The 23,022-nt window shown below is 39.0% G+C and overlaps 1 protein-coding gene and 1 pseudogene across 1 annotated transcript; both read left to right on the top strand.

Annotated features, from left to right (window-relative positions):
- Positions 1–17,301: 17,301 nt before the first annotated feature.
- On the top strand, positions 17,302–18,132 carry LOC148852236 (wall-associated receptor kinase 2-like). Its single transcript, XM_088945759.1, has one exon. The coding sequence runs from the start codon at positions 17,302–17,304 to the stop codon at positions 18,130–18,132; it is 831 nt and encodes a 276-aa protein (XP_088801885.1).
- Positions 18,133–19,664: 1,532 nt separating this feature from the next.
- LOC148852235 (wall-associated receptor kinase 5 pseudogene) lies at positions 19,665–22,774 on the top strand (annotated as a pseudogene).
- Positions 22,775–23,022: the final 248 nt, after the last annotated feature.

Genomic DNA, 23,022 nt, shown 5'->3' with positions numbered 1-23,022 from the left:
CATTTCCAAATCAATTATCTGTAGAAATTAGTTGATCTGCTTCAGTTATTTAAGGGTTTGAGCAAATTCATTTAACCCTAACTGTTTATCTCTCTCTCCGCTCTCCCCCCTTAAAGAGAAAATAGGTCATCCCCTTGTTTTTCTTTCTTTCATTCTTTTTTTTTTATTAACAAATAATTAAGCATATGTGTGGTATGTAAATTTTTTTTTCATATTAATTATTTGAATTTTAAATATATCATATTTTAAATAAAAATTGAAAATTATCAAAGTAATAATATGATTAAAAATAAAATTAAATATTTATTATTCAATTATGACATTATAGGCTTTCTTGAAATGTTGGATCATTGATCCACCATTTATATAAGAAAATAGCATTGCTTTTGGATTAGTTTTAAATTAGGAAAAATTATAGTTAGAGCCAGATGTACATATAAAATTAGGCTACGAATTGGTCCATAAACCAATAAAACTTTAACAACCAGGTCTACATTTCTAATTATAAAGAACCTTGCCATGTCATCGAAGGCTTATGTGGTTATTGCCAACATAGGAATCTTAATCTATGTTTAATACAACAAAAAACTTAGCTACGTTTTTTCTGAAACTTCAAATGTATGACAACAGAGCCAACTATGCCTACACTTTGAATATCAGCAAATGCAGCTACGCTTTTCTCTCTGACCAAAGCTGGTTCACTTCAAATGCACCCTACCTATGGAATTTAAGAAATGAGAAGGAATATCTTGTAAATGTTGGGGTGAGAGTTCCGATAGTTCTCGACTGGGCAATTACGAATAAGACTTGTGAGGAAGCACAAAGTGACAAGGCCGATAATGCTTGTGGGGAGAATACCTACTGTTCTAACTCTACAAATGGCCCTGGATATCTTTGCTATTGTGTGGACGGTTATCAAGGGAATCCTTATCTTTCCAATGGGTGCCAAGGTATGATTTCACTTCTAACGTGTTATGCTTTACAATATAAATTTAACTAGGAAAAGGGCTCCTTATTTATTTATTTATTGCTAATTAATATGTAAAATTTATAAAGAGGGAGCAGTGAAAAATAAGTACAGCCTGCCCAGAAAAGCCAACCAAAAGTTCAAATCATCCCCCACTAAACTGCCTCGACAACTTCGCACAGCATATCTCCGCCGTGTATCATGAACATCTCCCAATAATAATACCAAGAAGGATGATATCATCATTGGGAGAGATTCCCAATACACGACGGGATGTGCTGTGGGATGTTGTGGGGGGCTGATTTGGTTTCCACCAAAACTGCTATAAGTAAAAGCATAGCACTCAAATAGCTAGAAAGAAAAGCAAAAGAATAGAACCCAAGGTATGATGTTCCCAATGCACGGTTAAAACATGCTGTGTGGCCGGTGTGAGGCGTACTCTGTGAGGAGCAGTTCCTCTGTCTCGGTCTCTAGAAGCATAATTTTCAAAATCGGACTGGACCAGACAGTCGTCCGGAAAAACTGGGAACTAGTCAGGTGACTGGTTCTGTTTTTTTCTAAAACCAGACATTTGCAAAAAACATTGATTTGGTCAACAAACCGCTGACCTGGGCAGTTGAACCATTCAAACCATTCAATGGATTAACATTTTTTTTATTTTTTTATAAATATTTTTATTTTTTTGTGAGGATGGACCAACCATTTGATTTAAACGGTCAGATAGTTTAACTAAGAACCAGTTAGGGTTTGTTCTCCAAATCGGTTTTAAAAACCTTGTCTAGAAGTATAAAGAACCCCTCTTCTCATCTTTCTTTGCACGAATAACTACAAAGAAATCTCTCAAAGAGCTTCTTCAATTACTTTTTGCCATTACTTACACTGACATTGATATGGGAAGAAGGATCACTAGTCTTATCTTCACTAGAGCTGCCAGAAGCACAGAAATGTCGCTCTCATCCCATAAACTATACCATGAATCAACAGCATTCTTATGTAAAGGGAAACTGATTTTCCGGCTCCTAGAACTGATTATGAATTCACATCTCCTTCCCACAAGAGGCCACCCCACAATGCCCCACAGTACAGCCCCGCCATGTATTGGGAAAATCTCCAGATGATAATATCAGAACCGATGATCATCGGGAGATGTTTCCAATACACAATGGGAATGTGCTGTGGGACGTTGTGGGGCAGTCCCTTGTGGGAGGGGAGACCAATCCTCACTTCCATTGGCCCAATAAGGATTTTCAATTAATCCTAAAATCAATTTAGTATAAGAATCTAGCTGAAATCACATCTCCAGCCCACAACGCTTCACACTACATTGTATTGGAAACATCTCCCACTAATGTGACGTGACTATATTTAACGCTTAAATCTTTCACTTTCTTAAAATTATTATTTTTTTTCAAATTTGTCCTCTTCTCTACCACTAATGTGACGTGACTGGGAAAGTTCAATGAAATGAAGTATTGTGAGGGAAAATTCAGCAAGCCTCTTTATTTCGCATCCCATTTTTTTTCTTTCTTATGAATTTTTTATATTCTAATTCTCTTAAAACGTATGTCACAAGTGTCATATGTAAACTTATGTATGCATTTCCAAATCAATTACTTAAAAGAGTATTCGTCAAATGCCCGTGGTCTAATCCATTCGTCACATATCATTTTACTCTCACTTCCTAATTACCTAAAAGGCTAAAACTATTCCTAACCACCCACCCCCCTCCCGGAATTTCTATTTTTCGAAAAAAATGTAATCCTAAAGTATCTCTATCTTGTAAATTATTGCTTTCAATTAATTTTCACGCTTCCTCCAAAATTACTCTTCATTTAACCCTAACTGTTTATCTCTCTCTCCCCTCTCCCCCCTTAAAGAGAAAATAGGTCATCCCCTTGTTTTTCTTTCTTTCATTCATTTTTTTTTATTAACTAATAATTAAGCATATGCATGGTATGTAAATTTTTTTTTTCATATTAATTACATGAATTTTAAATATATCATATTTTAAATAGAAATTGAAAATTATCAAAGTAATAATATGATTAAAAATAAACTTAAATATTTACTATTCAATTATGACATCATGGGCTTTCTTGAAATGTTGGATCATTGATCCACCATTTATATAAGAAAATAGCATTGCTTTTGGATTAGTTTTAAATTAGGGAAAATTATAGTTGGAGCCAGATGTACATATAAAATTAGGCTACGAATTGGTCCATAAACCAATAAAACTTTAACAACCAGGTCTATATTTCTAATTATAAAGAACCTTGCCATGTCATCGAAGGCTTATGTGGTTGTTGCCAACATGGGAATCTTAATCTATGTTTAATACAACAAAAAAGTTATATTGAAATTGCCCTTTAATGTTGGGTGATTGAAAAAAAAAAAAAGGTTTTTAGTCTCACTCTCTCTCCCTCACATTTATCTTTATTTGCTCAACGACTATATGATTTGAAAATAAAAGAAAATGGTATTTGATTTCTGTATTTACGTTCTTCTATATCAATTTCTCTTATTCTCTCTCTACCTATCGTTCTTAATTTCTCTACTTATCACTCTCCCTGCTCGTTCTTTCGTTTTTTTATTTTCTTCACACTTATATGGTATTAATCAGATCATAGTGAAAAAACATCAGACCAATTTAGATGATTGAAACTTATTATACCAATTTGATAAAAATTTAAGAAAAACTTTTGACCATAAAATTTACATCAACTGGAGAATGATATGAATCAATGTTGTTTGGTACAATTAGCAAAAGAAGACAAAAGGTGCTGCTGATGAGACAGATGCCGATGCTTTGTTTAAATGACAAGCATTCCATCAGCGGTGGTTGATGACTTTCTTTAGCCATGGGGGAAGGTGATGATCTAGAAGTTTTGTACTTGTCAAATCTCCAAACCATTACATGTTTCCAAAGTTTGATTTTTCCTTTGGTGGTGAATTCGAATCCGAATCTGGTTATTTTTGGAGGTGATGAATTCGAATCCGAATCTGGTTATTTTTGGTTCATTGGATTGAACTCCTCTTATCATGCCTTTATCTTATTTCGCTCTAATTTTGGTCTCGACTTTGACTACTGACCAGTCGTTTCACCTAAAGGCTGCAATAGCCTTGTTTCTTTCACAAGGTTTGGTTCTAATAGGCCTTGTATGATAGTGCTTGAAAGCTATTCAAAGGCCTAGAAAGAAGGGCGAGAGTGATTCATGTTTGGTGGATTCCTTGGCTTTGGCGGCCTTCTTTTCCCATTTCGAGCGCCAAAGAAGCTCCACCTCATCAGGAACATTCTTCTACTCTCTCAGTTGAATCGTTAGAGCAAGTTGGTGTTTCCTTTGTAGATGGTCAGAAATCTCATTTTCACGATTGATTGAGATCTAAGTAGGGTTCAGTACAAACTTCCTTATTGTCATATTTGACTTGCAATTCCATTTTGGAGTGTGAGTCGGATTTAGAAAGTTTTGTCCCTTGTTGCTTTGTTGATAAACTGGACTACCTCTCTAGATTCAAAAGAACCAATGGTATCTTAGATTTTTATAACGTGGTAGTGGCCAAACCCTCTTCTAGGGGGTCCCTTAGTTCAAGATGGCAAGGTAGAAGAGGCAAGAGAGGTCAGCGGAATTTGGTTCTTAGGCTTTCTAGGTTTTGGGTTTTATTGGTTTGCCTTCTATGCGGCTACCTTTTTAGTATACTTGTTGAATGATTATGTGTTTTGGGTATATGTTTTGTAAAAGGCAAATACTGGTGTGTTAAAACATTTTTAGTATATATGATGTAAAGTGAACTGTGGCCACCAACCCCCCCTTGAATTGGCATGTATCTCATTTTATAATTTTAGATAACCTCCATTTCAGGAGGTTGAGATTTCTCCAATATCATTAGAGGTGCAACTGGAGTGGGCCTAATCAGAGCCTGAGTTGATCTAGCCTGCAATTTTACTTGGGCTAGGCATGGAATTTTAGTCCTCGGGCTGGGTTTGGGCCCAAAATTTTGGGTTTTCTTAACATTTAGGCTGGGCTTGGTTATAGCGCTTGGGAAACTCAAGCCCAGTTCAAATCAATTTAATTTTATCCCAAATTAAGCCTGGACCAAATATATATATACATTCATAGATACACATATAGACACATTATTTGCATATATATACATACATGCATACATTATCCAGGCCCAACCCAAATGCATTAATTTTTAGTAAGGTATAAACTTGAATTGAACAGATAACCTTGGGCTCAGGTTTGAGTGCATGATTTATCCTTGTACACGGTCTTTGTGGTTTGGATTTATGGTTCCCCCACCCCCTTCTACACGCCCTTTTTTTTGTTTGTTTGTACATCATCCTATCCATTGTTAATGGTTTTTCTGTTGACTGCTTGGATTGATGGTCCATCGTCATCTTCTGTCCTTTTAAGACATAGAAGAAGATTGAAAGGGAGTACCATTGACTTGACTTATGAATACATACCATCACCTAGAAAAAAACCCTGGAGAAGTAATTAATCAATGGCAAACTCTTATCCCAGAAAAGGGGCTTGAGCTCTATATTTTCCATTAACGCTCAAATCTTCCACTTTCTTAGAATTATTTTTTGAAATCTGTCCTCTTCTCGACCACTAATGTGACGTGACAGTGGGAAAAATGAAAAAGCATTATAAATTTGTCGTTGACCCAGATGGGAACCAAGCGTTTCAACAACTATCATCTAGCTGTGATTCTGGGTTGAGTTTTAGTAAAACTCGGAATTTTTTGTCAAAAACAATGTTCACGTCAAAACTGTTCCATCCGGTCGGTCAGATGATTGTCTGTTCGACAGGGTAACCGGGTTATAAGTCATACGTTAAATATGTATGCAAAATTCTAGAGGCCATAGATTTGTGTTCAGATGACTGATGTTAAGGTGATTTTTCTTTTTTTTGTACTTTTTATTTTAAGTAACATTTTGAGATTCATGCATCTCAAGGTTCCAATGGAGCGTTGTGTTGATATTTTTACAAATAAAAAATTTTAAATTAATTTAAAAAATATAAATTAAATATAAAGTAATACATATATTATATTCATAATATAATTATATATTATTTATTGATAAAATATATTTTTATAAACATTTATATATCGGTGTCCCGCAACCCAGAGGTAAAAATGGTTTGGCCTCCAAACCGGTTTTAAAATATTGGTTCCATCAACATTAAGGCTCCTTTCATTTTTGAGATTTGCTAGGGGGAAAGTTGGTTAACGAAATTGTAGTTCCCATTGACCAATTTATTCATGTGCTTGTTTCAAAAATATGTGACCCACAGTAAAATATATGTTTCTTAATATTTCCTTTATTTTAATAACTATTCCTATGAAAGGTTTTGCAAATCTTAGGTTTCAACTTTCAAAGGATTGATCTCATAGACAAGTGCTTTTGAAATTGTAGCCTGTACTCTCACATTTGCAGCTACTGCAAATGTTACAGTAATCAAATAACTTCAGTCTGAACTGCCAAACAATGAAGAAAAAATAAAGATAAAACCAACCTCACTCTACACCGGCGAAGTAGAATTCGGATAACCATTGAGACTTAGTTTGGAAGGAGTACAAATGTAAATATGTAGATATATTTTGTATTATTTTTTATATATTTATATTTTCTATAATTGTATTTATATTTTTTCTAAATTGAGCCTAACAAAAAAGGTTTTCTCATAGACATAATAAGGTGATATTATATAATCAGAAAAAAATTAATTTTGATGACCTATACGTACGCAAATATCCTTATATGGTATAGATATCCCATTCTACAAGTTGAGAAGTCCTATCAATTTTTTATTGAGAAATATTCCACGCCGTAAGCTTAACGTTAGGGACTTGGGAAAAATATCTGTAGTTCATTGACTTGATTGAACATGAAGAAAACCTAATTTAGCATACTTAAAAGTGTAGGGGTGCTTAGCATATTATAGAGTTCCAGATCCTAAAAGAACCAAGTTAGGATTTAGAGCAAAGAGAGGTATGTTTGTTGGATATGCAGAACATAGCAAAGCTTATAAGCTTCTAGACTTAGAGTCCAACATAATAATTGTAACTAGAGATATTGAATTCTTTGAAAATAAACTGTGTTCTGAATCTACAGAAAATGACAGAGAGCCTAAAAGAGAAACTTAGTTCTCAATACCTATTGATAGTAATGAGATTGAAAGAAGAAATGACACAATGGTAATACCTACAATAGGAACTAGAAGAAGTCAAAGACAAAGAACAGAGAAACACTTATGTTCAGATTTTATCTCTACTCAATCAATTGTATTTTGGGTTGAGGCAGACAGAGAGAAGATTTTGAATAAGATACCCATTATCCTGAACATTGAAAATGATCCAAAAACCTACAGCGAGGCCATGACCTCTAGAAATGCTGCATTTTGGAAGGAAGTTATAAATAATGAAATGGATTCAATAATGTCAAATAACACAAGGGTACTAGTAGACTTGCCTATAGGATCAAAACCAATAAAATGTAAATTGGTGTTTAGAAGAAAATACAACACTGATAGAACTATACAAACTTTTAAGGCTAGATTGGTGGCCAAAGGATTTAGTCAAAAGGAAGGGATTGATTACTTTGACACCGATGCACCAGTGGCTAGAACAACTTCTATTAGTACACTCATAGAATTAGCATCCATTTATCACTTATCTGTTCACCAAATGGATGTTAAAACTGCTTTCTTAAATGGTGATTCAAATGAAGAGGTTTATATGAAACAACCAGAAAGATTTATTCTTCTTGAAAATGAGAAGAAAGTCTGTAAATTGGTTAAATCACTATATGGATTAAAACAAGCACCTAAACAGTAGCATGAGAAATTTGATTCTTGCATTCTAGCTTTTGGTTTTAAACATAACAGTGCTAATAGATGCATTACTCAAAATTCACTGAGAATTATAGAGTAATTGTATGTCTTTATGTTGATGATATGCTTATTGTGGGTACAAATATGGTTGTTATAAATGAAACTAAAAACTATTTATCCTTTGTCTTCAAGATTAAAGATTTAGGAGAAGTAAATACCATATTGGGAATAAAAGTTAAAAAGCACAGTAGGTGCTATGCATTAAGCTAATCACATTATATCGAAAAAGTACTTGAGAAATTTAACCATTTAGGGTTTAAAGAATATAGCACCTCATATGATTCTAGTATAAAACTAGTAGAAAATACTAGTAGAGCAATTGCACAACTTGAGTATGCTATTGTAGTAGGAAGCTTGATGTATGCTATGCTTTGTACCAGACCTAATATTGCATTTGTAGTAAGTAAACTTAGTCAGTTTACAAGTAATCCCAGTGTAGAGCACTGGAAGGCAATTGGGAGAGTTCTTGGGTATCTTAAGAGAACATTGAAACTTGGCTTATTTTACTGTGATTATCCACCTTATTAGAAGGGTACACTGATGCAAGTTGGATTAACAGTAATGGAGATAACAAGTCCACCTCTGGATGGATTTTCGTTCTTTGTTGTGGTGCGATCTCTTGGGCATCCAAGAGACAAACTTGTATATCTCACTTGACCATGGAATCCGAATTCATAGCCTTAGTGGTTGCTGGAAAAGAGGCTGAATGGATTAGGAACTTATTATTGGATATAAAACTTTGGCCTAATCCTATGCCTCCAATTTCCATTTACTGTGATAGTGAGACAACTTTGTCAAGAGCCTACAGTGGTACCTACAATGGTAAGTCTAGACATATAAGTCTGAGACATGAATTTGTTAGGCAATTAATTCAAGATGGAGTCATCTCTATAACCTTTGTGAGGTCAAGTAAAAACTTGGCTGATCCTCTTACCAAGGGCTTGGCCAGAGAATTGGTAAGAATGACAACTAAAGAGATGGGATTAAAACCCTTTACTTAGTCTCCTGTAATGGTAACCCAACCTGAACTAAAAAACCATTAGTATTGGGTTTAATGGGTAACAACAATTTATAGCAATGTGAGTGTTAGCACTAACATTGAGAAATTTCCCATCACAATATTAACAGTGATATCCATTATGATGAGAGAGGTTGAGTTAAACTCTTAATGAAGTTCTGAAATTAGTCAAATAATGGAACATATAGTGTAACTTCACTTATTTGAACATAAAAGTGGTGTCACTTCTCATGAGAGTTTGGGTTTGCTCTCAGGATTGTTCATGAAACCAGGAAAGAAGCACATGGCCATAATAGTGCTGAACAAAACTTTAGGAAGATTTTCGTTTGTTTTGTTATTGTTTGGCTGGTTTTATTGTTTTGTTATTCGTATAGCTCTTTCTTGTTTTTTTTTTCATTTTAATAAATTTTATTTTATTACTAAAAGCTTCCCAGAATAGATATCTAATGACTAATGAGTTGCAGCCAGAAAAACAAAAGTGACAACTAGGTACTGACATCATTGCCCAACTTGACTCCAACATATTCTTTATAAATGAATATGTAATTTATCAATTATTTAATTTTACCTTGTTGACTTTTCTTTATTTTTAGGGTACACAAGATTGGGAAGCTGTTAAGGGTAGCTATCAGGTCGGCAGGTCGGGGTACTCAAACTATCTAATCCGAATTGTCATTCCTGAGTTATCGCTCACATATAGGTGTCGATCTCGTGACTGGTTACCGAAGTATTCTTACCTCGGGGTAGATCTAGCCCGAGAGAGCCTTAGCTTGTGGTGGACCCAACTCGGGGGAGCTTTAGATCGGAGTGATTGGAATACCACCCTGTATTAAGCTGTCGCTTATACCGAACTGCCACTTGTACCGAACTGTCAGGCGGGGCCCCAACGAGCCCATTACACCGAGTTGCGAACAGTCTATCATGCTACCATGTCCAAGTGTCCCCTAATTACGAGGTCGGGCTAAATCAGACTCCATCAATTGCCCCCCACTCTCCGTGCTAGGGGTCTTGACCCAGTGCAGGGAGTTCATGGAATGACAGGTGGATTAGGCTCGGAGTTCGGGCTGTCTAGCTAGGCAACTCATTGGTCAGACCAGTTCACTGTGTGGCTCAATCAAGGGTGACCTGAGTCGCGTACAGCTCACGCGCGGATGCCACAAGATTATAGACTCCGCAGGTGTCAAAGAAATGCACTAAATTATTTTCACCTCAGGGGTCGTGTAGCCGGTTTTCTTGAGAGCCGTCGGATCATCTTGATCCTGACGATTGATGCCTGAGTATAGAACCTATAAATAGTGGGGGTCCTGGGTCATTTTCTACCACAAGTTCACTTAGCGTTCATCTTGAGCTCCCGCCTAAAGGTCCCCAGCTCGGGTTCCTAGTTCGTCAAGTTCCTTACTTCGGTTGCAATCTTTTGGTGAGTCCTCCCCTAGCTTCCTTTCAGTTCATTTCTTCTGTTCAGGATGTCTAGTTTTGACAATCTTTTAGACAAGCCCGAGGTAGGTACCTCGGCTCAGGGTGACTCAACCGAAGTCTAGTCCCACAAGGCGCGGGAGGCCTCTAGCAATCAGGCATCCACCTCTCACCGAGGTTGGATGCCAAACAAGTTCAGCCCCTCTACCATGACCTTGGAGAGACTTCGGTCTCTCATCCTTCAATACAACCTGCCCCGGGAGTACACCTATAGTCTTGACGAGATCCTGCTTTTCAGGGAGCAGGTCGTAGTTGGGCTTTGTCTTCCCCTCCACCCTCTCACCATTGAAGTTTTAAACCACTTCAATGTCACCATTGACCAGCTCCACCCAAACTCGATACGCAATGTGGTTGAGACGATCTCCCTTTGTTTTGACTATGCCCTCCATTGGACCTGGATATCTTCTCTTCAATCCTGTCCATCAAGAAGAACACCGGAGTTCTCCCAGAGCACAAGCAGCATTACTATCTTTCCCCTTGTTCGGGCTTCAGGCTCATGCATAAGCTCCTGAGCAAGGTCCCAGCCTAGAAGCAGGACTACTTCATAGTCCGAAGTCCCGAAGGATGGCCCTTCCTTTCCCAGTGGAGGGTGGTCATCCAAAACATCGGAGTCAGGCTAGACAAGGAGACAAGGGAGACACTCCAATCTTGGGCAGAGCTCGGGTTCGACTACAGGGACTTTATTGCTGAGGTCAAGCTAGTACAAGCCGGCCTGAGTCCTGGTAGGTCATTTTTTACTTAGCTTCAATTCATTCAAAAGTTCTTTTTAACAATTTCTAATGCCGAGCTTCTATTTGCAAGGCTTATGGAAGACAATCTTAGGGTGAACAAGCTCCAGGCAGGGAACCACTTTGACAGAATGAAGCGGAAGAAGCGAGCTGCCAAAAAAGCTCGCACCGTTTCCCCAAAGGCTCCTGAGCTCGAGGTGTCTGAGGCTCCAATCATGGACTTGGAGCCAGATAATCTGTTAGTTCGGGAGCCTGAGACAGCAATGGAGCCCGAGCATGAGGCAGCTTCAAATCCCGAACCTACCTCTGAGCTTGCCCCTATGCCAGAGACAACCATCTCCAACTCGGGGAGTGATGGGGGCTGTCCGGAGCATTCTTGTCCAACGGTGCACCCTCCGAAAGAGCAAGGGGACCGTCTATGCCAAGGAGGTCGCCGACTGGGCCGATCTCATGCCTGCTCAACTTGAAGCTCGGGCATCTACCCACTCCATTGTGGTGCGTATTGTTTCTTCCCTCTCCCCCCTTCCGTTTTGCGATTTTTGATGGTGCTGACTGACTTCTTTTTGGCAGGTGAAATCCGTCGTGCACGCCTTGACCCTCTAGTTTGACAGGCATCTAAAGCGGGCTTTAGCTACTGAAGAGTCAGCTCGCGCAGCCCATACCGAGCTGAGACTAGCCTGTGGCTAAATTCACAAGTTGGAGAACGGCGCCCAAGTTCAAAGGACTTATATCGAGGCGCTGATGGCCAAGAAGGAGGGGTTGTTTCATGAGGTGGACACCTTGAAGAAAAACAAGGTGTCTTTGGAGCAGGAGGCGGTCTCTCTAAGGGCAGACAAGGTGTCCTTGGAGCGGGAGGTGGCTACCTTGAAAGCAAGTCGGGTGGCCCTAGAGCGCAAGGTGGAGAATCTTCAGGCCGATGTGAAGGAATGACCGAGATCTTCACCCAAGCCATTGAGGAGACCAAAGTCAAATCCGTCCAAGACTACGTTAGGTTGAACGAATTCGACGAGGTGCTAGAAGAGGCCTACCACAAGGGCTTCAAGCTAAGCCGGTTCCTCATCAGGTGCGAGTTCCCGCAACTGGACGTGAGCGCCATCACCACCTCGCAAATCACCCAGGAGATTGCCAACTAGGCCACTGAAGACTTGGACTCCGAAGAGGAGGGTGGTGAAGAGGAAGCTCCTGTTGAGGCCCCGAGTAGAGAGGATGGGTCCCCAAAGTAATTCGAGCAGTCCCTACATATTGAGCCTACGAGCTCGGTTTTCTTTTTTTTTTTGTATCGTACAAAACATGCTCATTGTAAAGAAACTTAAAGAATGAAATATCCTTTTTTGCAAAGTGTTGTGCATTTTGATCCTTTACCGAAGTGCATCTTATTCGAACTAATTAGAGTTAAGTGCCCGAAGTAGGATCCCTCAACTAGTGTCACCCCGAACTATCTCTTATTACTTAGTAGGGGTTGTTTCACAATGTACACTGATGTGAGTAACATAGTAGGTCGTATGCCCGACCTATCCTTGCCTGAGTTAATTATTGAGGTTTGGTTCTCACCCGAGCTACCCGTGCCTTCGGCATTACACATGCTGAAACAGTTAGCTCTTATATGATGCCAAGGTCTCCCATTTGCTCAACACTTTGACCCTTAGGCTCTTGGAGTGACTTACAGTCCACTTAGCTTGGTAGTTATAGGTAGTATTGCCTCAAGTTGACAATCTTCCATGCTCGAGGTACTTGTTTCCCTTATAGGGCTTTGAGCTCGTACGTTCTTTCCCCGAGTACCTGCTTTACTCAGTAGGGTCCCTCCCAATTTGGGCCAAGCTTACCAACACCGGGCTTAGGTACCATAATCTTACAAAGAACCAGGTCTCCGACACAGAGGTTCCACTTCTTGACTCTGGCGTTGTAGTACTGAGCTACCCTCTACTAGTAGGCCGCGGTCCTAATGTATGCGAGGTCCCATACCTCGTCAAGTAGGTCGAGGTTGGTGTGCAGCTCATCCTCATTTGCCTTATCGTCGTACGCTTCTAGACATAGGGTGGGGACCTCGATCCCGGTAGGGATGACTGCCTCGGTGCCGTAGGTGAGGTTGAAGGGAGTCTCGCCTGTCGCAGTCTTCGCCGTAGTCCTATAAGCCCATAGTACACCGGGTAGCTCATCTACCCATAACCCCTTAGCTCGGTCTAGGCGCGCCTTCAATCCACGAAGGATGGCTCTATTCGTGACTTCCACTTGGCCGTTGGCTTAAGGGTGCGCCACCGAGGTGAGATTTTGCTGTATCCCCATGTCTTTGCACCAATTCTAGAATTTAATGTCTTCAAACAGCTTACCATTGTCGGAGATCAGCACTCGGGGTAGTCCAAAGTGGCACACTACACTCCTCTAGAAGTTCTACACATTCCGAGCTGTGATCTTCACGAGAGGCTCGACTTCAACCCACTTGGTAAAATAATCGACTGCCACCACTAAGAACCTTCTCTGCCCCATCGCTGGTGGGAATGGACCGAGTATGTCGGTTCCTCATTGTGTGAAGGGCCATGGGTTGGTAAGTTATTTTAGATCGGCGGCGGGCTGGTGGTGGATGTTGGTGTGCTTCTAACACATGTCACATTTTCTAACTAGCTCGATCGCATCTACCTTCATTGTTGGCCAGTAGTACTCCTATCATAGTGCCTTTTGGGTGAGAGCCCTGCCTCCCAAGTGTCTACCGCACAGGCCCTCATGAGTATTTGGCCTCGAAAGGTCACAAGTAGCGCAGGTAGGGGAGCGTGTAAGATCTTTGGTACAGCCATTCTTTTATCATGACGTATTTGGCCGCCTGACGCTCTACCCTTCTGGCAGTATTACAATCTGTAGGGAGGGTCCTGTGTAGCAGGAAGCTCGTGAGTGGATCGATCTAGCTCGGCTCTGCTTGAACCACAGGAGCAGTCTCCTCTGCCCCCCCAAGAACACTAGGCCAAGACAAGTTCTCTATATACATAGTTGGTGGGTATCGAATCCAACCAAAGAAAACTTTTTTGCAATCAATTTCTATTAGTTGCCGCCATGATCGAACCTACCAATCATATACGAAACTGGAGGTTCAATCGGCCATAGATTATTTCCTGGTGAAAAATGTCCATGACAATTACTGCCTTTTCCAAAACTACTAAATTTTGCATGTAGCTGTTGCACGTATTAAGGCTATTGTGATCTAAATCCATCATCTCGGGGTCCAGATGTAGTAGGCACTTTAGATAAGTACAATGAATAAATACATAATAGTTGTGTGACACATTTATCAGTTAACTCACCTTCATCCAAATGTTTTTATTCCGTTAGACAGTAATTATTTATTATTTTATTATTTTTGTGAAAATAATTAAAATTAAAAACAATAAAAAAGAAAAACTTTGGGATGTTTGGAATCCATTAGACAGTAATTATCTATTATTTTATTATTTATTAGTTTTAATTATTTTAATTAAAAATAATAAAATAATGGATAACTTTGGGATGTCTAGCGGAATCATTTACATTTTCTTTTTTTATTATTTATTAGTTTTAATTATTTTAACAAAAATAATAAAATAATGGATAATTTATGTCTAGCGCCACCATAGTGCGCTATTATGTATTTCCTATTGACTAATATTGGGTACATGTCGCAATCACTAATGTATTATTAGAACTATTCCAACAACCATTTGAGAAGAGACCCACCATAGTGCCCATGATACTGGCGTAGTTGCTGAGAGTAACACATTGTCTTTTAAGAAGCTACACTTGAGTAAATGAGGTTGATTCCCCATATCTCTCATCCCCAGGATCGCTATTTGATTCTTTTTATTTTTTATTTTTTATTTTGTTTTCGTTCAAACATGATGTATAAAGGATACTTTAAGCCTGTGACTCATAGATAGTGACTAGATCAGTTGCTCCTGTCATGTAACAAGATTCTTTTCAAAATGATCCTATTAACACCTCTCAGCCTATGAATTTGATTGCTTCTTCATTAATAGAGTCCCAGGTTGCTGGCCTTTATCCTATACAATGAATATCTTAGACTTCAAGAGAGATTTGATGAAGTGTTAGCTCAATTTGATGCATAGTTGACTACACCGATATTCTTTCCTACTTTTGCATCTCCTCCCTTTATGACATCTATTGCACCCATCACAACTATTTCACCACTCCTTTGTCTTCACCAATTCAGCTTCTCAACTTATCCCACAAAATACATTCAACCTTCACATGTAGTCTTCATATTAGCCTCTTCCCATCATGTTTAGTGACAATAAGAACCCAAGTGTTCCATGCCACCTCTTATGTATCCAAAACTTTTTTATACCACTTTTCTTATAATATGAAATTAGTGTTAGATCGAGCTAACCTAGAAGCTATGAGTGCAAAAGTCAAGGGATACATTTCTTGACTATGCATATCATGGTTTTTAAATCATCATTGATTCAGACGATCGGACCGTTCAGGCAATCGGTTCTGTTTTACCTCAAACCCAATCCCTAACTAAAAACCGTTAAATCAATCAATAACCCGTTGACCTGAATAGTCAAATCATTGACTCATTCAATATTCTTTTACCATTTTTATTTTTAATTATTTTTTATTCTTTTTGTTAGAACAGGCATGAAGTGGATGGTTAAACTGTCGACTCAGAAACCGGTGGCCAAATCAATTCTATTTCCAGGTCGTTTTCTAAAACTAACATATAAGTGACAGGAAATGGCAATTAAATTGCGTCATCCCATGCCAAAGGTAGAGATGGTCATTGCCTTCATTAAAACAATAAAAGATCCAACACCTAATTAATAGTATTGAGGTCAATCAAAGAATGTTTTCAACATCTAATTGATAGTATTGACGGAAAAACCTTGGGTTTCAAGAGTCAGTATTTATCACTTGCAAGAAAAGAATCTTCTTAATGTCATTTCTACTTATACTATGTTCTACTTCCTTTCAGTAAAATCTTTATGCATAGATTTGGTTAAGAAGCATAGAGCCTTTTAGTGGAGAGGTAGTGGGGAATTGTAAAATCGGTTAGTTGGGATAAGACTTCTCAAAGAAAAGCTGAAGGTGGAATAAGTTTTATGGACCTTTACTCTTTCAATTTAGGTTTGTTATCAAAATTGGCATGGAAAATCCTTAGGGACTCCTTGCCTACCATAGGCCCTTAGGACTAGAGGAGTGATCTTATTGGGTGAGAAGTTCTTCTGCAAAGGGTGAGATGGTTAGTAAACAGTGGGAATCTAATTAACAATTGGGATTTATTAACATTGACGATTCCAGATTAATGGAGCCAAAACTAGGACTTGATAGCCTTGCTAAAATAGTAGACCTCATAAATGTGGGTGTCAAAAGCTTGAATCTATATATCATCAATTCTCTTTTTTGTCCCGTTTTTTCTCTTATTAAAATCAGTTTTCAATTTATCATACATTAAAAAATTATTAAATTTATTTTGAGTTTTTAAATATGAGCTTATTTTCACTTGTTAGAAATATAAGAGGAGAGTATAGAGGCTTACTATCATGCAACACGTGCGCACGCATGTGCATACGTGTGTGCAGCCAATGAGACACTTTAAAGATACACTTTGCTCATACCTCGTGTGGTTTGAGAAGAGCGGTTTTGACTTTTGATGTTTCAACGGTGATGAGATTAAGAGGCACTATTCAAAATTAATAGTCATTAATTGGTAACTACATTTTATAAAAATCATGTTTATATATATACACATATTTTTTATAAAAAGAATAAATAATATAACAAATTTATAAAAATACAATATAAATGATATATTTATAAATATATAACACATCAGATTGAATAGTGGGTAATATAAATCCGATACAATCGAAAAATCCGATCAGAGGTGATCCAAATTTAACCAATTTGCACACCTATGTACCTCAAGGAGTTTTAAAGCCACGGCCCCATGTCCAAGAAAACATTATACTATGGGCCTTTGAATTTGTCATAAAATTAAGCAATAACTCTTGAACAGACCCATTCCTATCCTATGGGCCTTCTCGCACATCTGAAAAGGATACCTTGGTAATTAAACAAATGAGCCAGGCATATTATATATTTATATTGCTTGCAATATGGGTTTTGGATGGGTGGATACAGTCCGGCCCGTTCCTATGTCCATATTGCGAGGTCCAGTAATTAAACCAGAAGCTTTATTTTCCTCTTTCGTGCAGGAACAAAACGATGATCTTGTTGACGAACAGTAAGAAGGAAATGCTTCGGCCCATGTTGCTTTATCTCATCTCAATAGGGATGTTGGTAATGAAGGCAGAGGCAGCAGCATCGACATTGTCTCACACAAAGCCTGACTGCCCAGAGCTATGCGGGAACACTAGCATCCCCTACCCTTTTGGCATTGGAGATGATCCAAACTGTTTCGTCAATGGAGATTTTAAGTTGATCTGCAACACTTCTAGTGACTTTCCCTTACGGACCAAGGGCGGCCTACCCATTCTGAACATATCGTTGCAAGGTCAGCTTACAACCTCCATTTGGGCAGCTGTCAAATGTTACATGGGAGGGAACCAAAGCTTGAATGGATATGACATATCTCTTAGACTGTCAAATACCTACCCGGTATCCAACACCAGAAACAGATTCACTGGTATTGGTTGCGATATGTATGGCATTTTGTACGACTTCAACAAGGAGGTCTACTATGTCGAGTGCACTTCATCATGCTTGAACGATACCACAATTACGGGGTCATCTTGTTCTGGCCTTGGATGCTGCCAAACCACGATACCCAAGGATCTGAGTTCTTTAGTCATACATATAGGAAGTTATGGCAACTTCACCAACACAAGGAATATCAGTAGATGCGCGTATGCCATTCTGTCAGATCAGGATTGGTTCACCTCACAAATGTTACCTCCCTGGAACATAAGAAATAACGTGGAATACCTTATACAAACTGGGTTCAGAACTTCGATGGTACTTGACTGGGCAATTCGAAATGAGAGTACTTGCGAGGAAGCACAAAGCCAAATGATTTGGCTATGCTTGTGGGAGTAACACCTACTGCACTAACTCCACAAATGGCCCTGGATATCTTTGTCATTGTATGCAAGGTTATCAAGGGAATCCTTATCTCCCTGATGGATGCAAAGGTAGGAATTCAGTTATAAAGATCTCTTTTGATTCAGTACTGTTTAAATAGAAAAGATAGCATAATCGGATCAATTAGCCATTCAAGTTATTACAGTCTACTCAATCCAACACCTGATCTTTTATAACTAGATTATTTATTAAATGATATTAGAACATCCAAGTTATCAATTTATTCAAAGGAAGGTTTTCAAGAGGGCTTATTTTGTATTTCCAGTGTTCGACTGGTCAGCTGCAAGGAACTGCCAGTTATGCATGTGGGAACAACACCTACTGCTCGAACTCCGACAATGGTTCTAGATACATTTGCCACTGTATGGAAGGTTACCTTGGGAATCCTTATCTCCCCCAGGGATGCCAAGGTATGAGTTTACAAGATTTGCTTTATATTTTAATAGCAAATATTGCCTAATTTAAATTTGATCCAGGAATAATGTCATTGGGTCGGCTTAAACGGAGAGCCTTCCTTGACCCAACCCCATTGGGTTGGTTGGGTATTGTTGGGTGTCTTGATTTAGTGTTGGGTTGGGTGCGGGTCAGGGTGAATCTGACCGCTATCTGTCTCAAGTTGAGGCAGGGAGCAGTAGGTACTGTATTTATTTTAAATTAGGAAATACTTTGTATTTGGATGCAACTCAAGTCCATTTCCTTAGAAGCACCATATCGTTTTAAAAGAGGAAACAAGTGGGCTTGCATTTAAACTTATTAATGGTTAGTAGGTTTCTTTAGTGGACTTCTAATGGTTAGTTTGTTAGTGGGTTTCTTTGGGCTAGGTTTAGTAAATGCTTGAAGGGTTAATCTTACATTAAATGCTCCAATTGCTAGTTTTTGTTTTCTATATAAAACCTTGTGATCTCAAATTAGAGGATGAAGTTCTTTCTTTTGTTTTGAGAAGCCTTTAGCTTTTCTAGAGAAATGAGAGAATTTTCTTTTTAGGTGAGTGAACTGTTATGGGCCCGAGCGTAGGATCGCGTCACGGGTGATTTGTTAAAAGAGATCACCCGAACTCTCCTTACTCTCCTTCTTGACTGCGAAAAACTGAATCTCTATATTTCAATTCGTAGCTCCTTAAATAGGAGATTATAGAAGGAAATTCTAATTAAACTCAAACTCCTAGTTACATACTCCTAATGGTAACTCACTCTTACTTAAGATAAGATAAAGATAAGATAAGGGATAAGGGATAAGATAAGGTGGCGGCGAGTTGGCTTGACGTGTCCAGATAAGGGTGGGCCTACCCCTATGAGCTGTCGTGTGGACCCCACTCTGCTGCTGCTACCGGGTGCGTGCGCGCGGCTCATGGTGCCGCTGCCACGCGTGCGTGTGCGTAGCGTTGCTGCCGTGCAGTGCGTGCGCACGACTCATGGTGCCGCTGCCGTGTGGTGCCGGGTGAGAGATTCATTTTGAATATATCACTACAAGGCCAACTTACCTTGTCCATGCTGGCTGCTATCCGTTGTTATGAGGAAAATAGCGGAAGGTTAAAGGAATACAGTCTAAACATCCAATTGCCAAACGCATACAGATTCTCCAACACCAGAAACAGATTCACGGCTATCGGATGTAACACACTAGGCATCATGTCTGATTTCTATGCTGAGAAGTTCCAGAGTGGATGCATTTCATTCTGTCCATATGGCATGCAATCGACGGACCTATCTTGTAGTGGCATTGGCTGTTGTCAAACTGCAATACCAAATCATCTAGTTACGTTTTTTCTGAAGCTTCAAATGTATGACAACAGAATCAACTATGCCTACACTTGGAATATCAGCAAATGCAGCTACGCTTTTCTCTCTGACCAAAGCTGGTTCACTTCAAATGCACCCTACCTATGGAATTTAAGAAATGAGAAGGAATATCTTGTAAATGTTGAGGTGAGAGTTCCGATAGTTCTCGACTGGGCAATTAGGAATAAGACTTGTGAGGAAGCACAAAGTGACAAGGCCGATAATGCTTGTGGGGAGAATACCTACTGTTCTAACTCTACAAATGGCCCTGGATATCTTTGCTATTGTGTGGACGGTTATCAAGGGAATCCTTATCTTTCCAATGGGTGCCAAGGTATGATTTCACTTCTAACGTGTTATGCTTTACAATATAAATTTAACTAGGAAAAGGGTTCCCTATTTATTTATTTATTGCTAATTAATATATAAAATTTATAAAGAGGGAGCAGTGAAAAATAAGTACAGCCCGCCCAGAAAAGCCAACCAAAAGTTCAAATCAGCCCCCACTAAACTGCCTCTACAACCTCGCACAGCATATCTCCCAATAATAATACCAATAAGGATGATATCATCATTGCGAGATATTCCCAATACCAATGGGGATGTGCTGTGGGATGTTGTGGGGGGCTGATTTGGTTTCCACCAAAACTGCTATAAGTAAAAGCATAGCACTCAAATAGCTAGAAACAAAAGCAAAAGCAGAGCACCCAAGGTATGATGTTCCCAATGCACGGTTAAAACATGCTGTGTGGTTGGTGTGAGGCGTGCTCTGTGAGGAGCAGTTCCTCTGTCCCAGTCTCTATAAGCATAATTTTCAAAATCGGACTGGACCAGACGGTCGGACCGGAAAAACTGGGAACTAGTCAGGTGATTGGTTCTGTTTTTTCTAAAACCAGACATTTGCAAAAAACGTTGATTTGGTCAACAAACCGCTGACCTGGGCAGTTGAACCATTCAAACCATTCAATGGATTAACATTTTTTTTATTTTTTTATTTTATTTTTTAAATATTTTTATTTTTTCGTGAGGATGGACCAACCATTTGATTCGAACGGTCAGACAGTTTAACCTAAGAACCAGTTAGGGTTTGTTCTCCAAATCGGTTTTAAAAACCTTGTCTAGAAGTATAAAGAACCTCTCTTCTCATCTTTCTTTGCACAAATAACTACAAAGAAATCTCTATAAGAGCTTCTTCAATTACTCTTTGCCATTACTTACACTGACATTGATATGGGAAGAAGGATCACTAGTCTTATCTTCACTAGAGCCGCCAGAAGCACAGAAATGCTGCTCTCATCCCATAAACTATACCACGAATCAACAGCATTCTTATGCAAAGGGATACTGATTTTCCGGCTCCTAGAACAGATTATGAGTTCACATCTCCTCCCCACAAGAGGCCACCCCACAATGCCCCACAGTACAGCCCCGCCATGTATTGGGAAAATCTCCCGATGATAGTATCAGAACCGATGATCATCGGGAGATGTTCCCAATACACAATGGGGATGTGCTGTGGGACATTATTGGGCAGTCCCTTGTGGGGGAGGAGACCAACCCTCACTTCCATTGGCCCAATAAGGATTTTCAATTAATCCTAAAATCAATTTAGTATAAGAATCTAGCCGAGATCACATCTCCAACCCACAACGCCCCACAGCACATCCCCACTGTGTATTGGAAACATCTCCCGATGATGACATCATCAGGACTGATACTATCATCGGGAGATATTCCTAATACACACCGGGAATATGCTGTGGGGCGGAGATGTGAATTCAATCTAGCCAATAGCCATGCAATATTTTATTTTATTTTACTTTTTCAGTTTAAAAATATCAAAACTCTATTATACGAATACTTCTTGGGATGAAACTTGCCACCATGAAGAAAATAATGGGTCAAAAAAGGAACATGCAGGGCCCTTTAATGTTGAAAGGTTGTAAATCAATTCGGGCTGCACATGTAATTTTGAACTAATGCTTTATTTATTTATTTATTTTATTCATGGGCAGATGTAAATGAGTGTGAGGATCCAAAAAGCAATCTTTGTGTAGCCATCTGTACTAATACAAAAGGATCTTACTACTGTTCTTGTTCAAGGGGTAGTTATGGCGATGGGAGAAGAGATGGAAGTGGTTGCACTGTGAAAAGTGAAGGATTTCCGGTAATGAAGGTTTCCCCAAATTGAGCAAATTAACCATCGAAATATAGTCAAGCTATTGGGATGTTGTTTAGAGACTGAAGTTCCTCTACTAGTTTATGAATACGTGTCCAATGGAACTCTTTCTCAGCACATTCATAAAAACAACAAAATCTCTGTGCTTTCATGGGATGATCGATTGAGGATTGCAACAGAAACCTCTAGTGCATTGGCCTATCTACACTCTGCAACTTCTGTACCAATCATCCATAGAGATATCAAATCTGCAAATATACTATTGGATGATAGTTTTACAGCAAAAGTCTCTGATTTTGGAGCTTCAAGGCTATTTCCTATGGATCAAACTCAAATAACCACCTTAGTCCGAGGGACCTTTGGATATTTGGACCCAGAGTATTTCCACACCAGTAAACTAACAGGGAAAAGTGATGTTTATAGCTTTGGAGTGGTACTTGTGGAGCTTTTAACAGGGGAAAAACCAATTTGTTTTGAAAGATCGGAAGAACAAAAAAATCTAGCTGCTTATTTCATTTCAATGATGAACGAGAATCGCTTGTTCCAGCTCATCAATAATCAATTTGTAGACGAGGGGAAGACTGAACAAATTACTGCAGTTGCTAATCTTGCCAAAAGATGCCTCAATGTGAGAGGTTAGGAAAGACCCACTATGAGAGAGGTTGCAATGGAGCTTGAAGGACTGAGAAGGTCAGCGAGACACCCATGGGTTCAACAATCACAAGAAGAAAGAGAAGGACTATTATCTATATCCTCAAACCCCAATCCTATATCATTAAGTCACTACCATGGTGATGCATCAAGGCTATATAGTCTTGAGAATGATATGATATTTTCAATGACTTTCCCACGTTGATACATGCATCTCAATAGACAAGTTTGTGCTTT

This window comes from Nelumbo lutea, chromosome 5 (assembly GCF_056320005.1).
Source record: "Nelumbo lutea isolate HS-2025 chromosome 5, American lotus-T2T, whole genome shotgun sequence".
NCBI classification, from domain to species: domain Eukaryota; kingdom Viridiplantae; phylum Streptophyta; class Magnoliopsida; order Proteales; family Nelumbonaceae; genus Nelumbo; species Nelumbo lutea.
This window is presented reverse-complemented; position numbering and strand designations above follow the sequence as displayed.